The following is a 3329-nucleotide window of genomic DNA, read 5'->3' on the forward strand; positions in this document are numbered from 1 at the left end:
AATGGCTGTAATTCAGATGCCTGGCTATTTACTCAGATTTAAGGGGGAAGCCAGATTCACTTAACAACAGACTAATTTAAGAACTGTAGTTATTCACTTAACAACTGCGACAATAAAGGTCGTAAAATGGAGATATTCACTTAACAAATGTTTCGCTTAGCAACAGAAATTTTGGGCTCAATTGTGGTCATAAGTCAAGGACTACCTGTACTTGTCCTCTCCCATTGCAAAAGCCGTAACCTGCTATCCAAGTTTTTTTTTAACCTGCTGCCTGAAATTTCCTGACAGTTAGGATAATGAATCAGAAGTTGTGGGTGCTCCAACACTGGAAGCTTTTAAGAAGAGATGGGACAGCCATTTGTCTGAAATGGTGTAGGTTCTCCTGCTCTTTTGCAGAAGTTCTCAGCTAAGACTGCCATCTGCTTGAAACGCCCTTCTTGACATTTCTTTTTCTTTCCAGGTTCTGTGGAAAATATACTGCGAGATTGTCCTAAATGTCCAATTCTGTTGTCTCCGAATGACCCTCACGTGGTAGACTCTGTTGAATATGTGCTTGAGAAACACAATGCAAAACTTCCCGGCCACATTTACGAAATTTTTGAGATTTGAAGAGGGCAGCACAAAGTAAGTGTGCAGATGGTAAAAAGGAATTCTGATGATCTCTTCCAGTTTAATGTTTTGATACTTCATATAACTAAGAGAAAGGAGGAGGAGACAGGAGGAATTATGCTCTGCAAAAAGTCTAGGAACAGAACCAGATATCCACAAAGGAGAATATTTGTTGCTCAGGATTGAAATGAGGGGTCCTTCGTCCTCTCTGAGCTTCGTTGCTTTCTTGCAGACATTTTAGTAACGAAACTAGGTAACATCATCAGTGCTAGACCGACGATTGACTAGAACGGATGACGTTACCTAGTTTGGGTAGTGAAATGTCTGCAGGAAAACAACCAAGCGCAGCGAGCACCAAGATCCCGCAAAGAACCAGCTGCTAAGAAAAAAAGGAGAGGCAACTTTTCAAGAACCAGGGGCTCTAGCCGATTTTTTAAAATTTACGTTCCAGGCCTCTGACTGTAGTGAACAAGGATTCACTGACGTTTTATTTATAAAATATAATTACGGCCAATACCCAGCCAAGTGAAACATAGAAACAGCCACCAAGTAAAACAGAAGCAATGAAACAGTCATATAAAAAGCCAGGAAATCCTTATTTCTTAAGGGCTCTGGGGCTCACAAATTACCTCTCCCTCTGCCAAAGGAACAGGTGACCACAGGTGACCGTGGGATATGTGCAGCAGACAGGACTAAAATTCTTTCTCCCACCTCTTCAATTTTGCCATTTCTACCCACAACCCAACTAAAACGTCTCTTGTTTTGATTTCAGTATGAGCCTGAAGCTTACTATCTGGAGTTTGTTATTGTGGAGGTTAACTGCACTGCTCAGGAAGCCCACGATGACCATCATCAGTGCCATCCTTATACAGCAGGAGAAGACGTAAGTGCGAGGGTCAACTCCAGTCCTATCTGGGCAATTGCCATTTCTCTCTCTCTCTCTTATCTATCCTAGCAAACCCCGACCACATTCCAAATAAGTGTGCAAGGCCAAATATTCCACAGAGAGAAATTGAGAGTTGAATCTGGCTCTCAACAGCCCAAATCTTACACTTTAACCTCTGCATAACCTTAATTTCTTCACAATTCATCCAGAAATAATGCTTCCCCAAAACCTCCTGCCAACATCTGAAGAAGAATATGATGCCGATTTACTTTAAGGAATTGGGTTGTGACCTGACCGGATTCTTTCATTCAGTAGTAGCTATATCTTTTCCCCTGCATAGCAGTCCTTTGACCATTTGGGGGATTTATTTGGGTTCACCTGGAAATATCTTAGTTCTTCCTTCTCTCCCTCCCTTTCTCCAGCATATGGCATTCTGCAGAGCAACTGTTTTCAGGTCGCATGCTAGCCTGGAAAAACCTAAAGATGAAAAGTTTGAGTCGGACTGTGTCATCCTTGATGTCAAGGTATGTACGTTAAATGCAATTTTGTTCATCTTCTTTCCCCGTTCTCCACAGCAGTGTTTGTCAACCTCATCAACTTTAAGATGTGTAGATTTCATCTCCCAGGGAGTTGAAGTCCACCTATCTCTTGGTTTCTCTTCCAGCTATCGATTCCCCTGCATCCCTCACATGAGTAGATGCTCTGATATATAATAAAGTCTGATATGTAAACACTAGATTATTTTATTTATATACTTTTTTTTCTCTCAGATTATTATTTTAGTCTCAACACTTTGGATTGTATGTTGGGGTGAGAAAAAATAACTGGCTCAGAGCTACCCAGAAATTTATCTAGCCAGGAAGAGTTTGAATCTAGATCGCCCCAGTCGAACTCTGGCCCTTTAATTGCCATGCTATTAGTTCAACAAACTGTGGTTATAACACATTATGCCTTAATGATATGCCTTACAATAACATAAAGAAGATGGCCTCCAAGGTCCCTTCCATCTCTGTTATTCTATGTTCTGTTAACTGAAAGACTAATTGCTGTTTTTCAATTTTATTCATTTGATTTCTATTCCAACATTCACCAACTGCCAAATTACACCAAGTCCTCAATTACAGCAAGTCCTCAATTTAATACCACAACACCATTTTTTATTGTTGTGAGTTTTGCCCCATTATAAACCCTTTCTTGCCACAGTTGTTAAGTGAATCACTGCAGTTATTAAATTAGTAACACGGTTGTTAAGTGAATCCGGCTTCCCCATTGAGTTTGCTTATCAGAAGGCTGCAAAAGGGGATCACAAGACCCCAGGACACGGCAACCGTCATAAATAGATTCTGACTGCAAAGCATTTGAATTTTGATCATGTGACCATGGGGATGCTACAAAGGTCATAAGTGCAAAAAACGGTCATAGGTTGCTTTTTTCAGGGCTGTTGTATTTTCAAAGGGTCACTAAAAGAATTATTGTAAGTCGAGGACTACCTGTATTGAAAATATTAACAGCAGTTGGTTTTCTTGATTCTCTTTTGTCAAGCTGGATTTTAATGTGTTGGAAAGTTCAAAGCAGGATAAGCTTCAGGTTCAATGGCCGAAGAAAACTCATCAGTGCTTGCATGTTTTGTGTTTTTTTTTTTCCAGGATGGACACGCTCACTCCCATTTGATTCAGCAGCACATTGAAAAAAACAGTATTTCCCCAGAACACAACATTACTATCCTCAACTTCGTCCATCCAGACAATCATACAAGCACCTCACACGAGTCTCATGAACATGTGGCGGAAGTCCCAGTTGCTTTCGTCAAGAAAGAACTCCCAACAGATATATC

General features: G+C 40.6%; 1 protein-coding gene across 1 annotated transcript; it reads left to right on the top strand.

Moving 5' to 3' along the window:
• Nucleotides 1-460: 460 nt before the first annotated feature.
• Nucleotides 461-3324, top strand: LOC107301735 (antihemorrhagic factor HSF-like; the record flags this gene model as incomplete). Its single annotated transcript, XM_015830919.1, is given in 4 exon segments — nt 461-624; nt 1382-1492; nt 1918-2019; nt 3142-3324. Coding segments are annotated over 4 exon segments (560 nt in total), but the record flags the coding sequence as incomplete, so codon positions are not given.
• Between the last annotated feature and the right edge of the window lie 5 nt (nt 3325-3329).

Source organism: Protobothrops mucrosquamatus, unplaced genomic scaffold (assembly GCF_001527695.2).
Source record: "Protobothrops mucrosquamatus isolate PMUCROS unplaced genomic scaffold, P.Mucros_1.0 scaffold16115, whole genome shotgun sequence".
Classification (NCBI taxonomy): Eukaryota; Metazoa; Chordata; class Lepidosauria; order Squamata; family Viperidae; genus Protobothrops; species Protobothrops mucrosquamatus.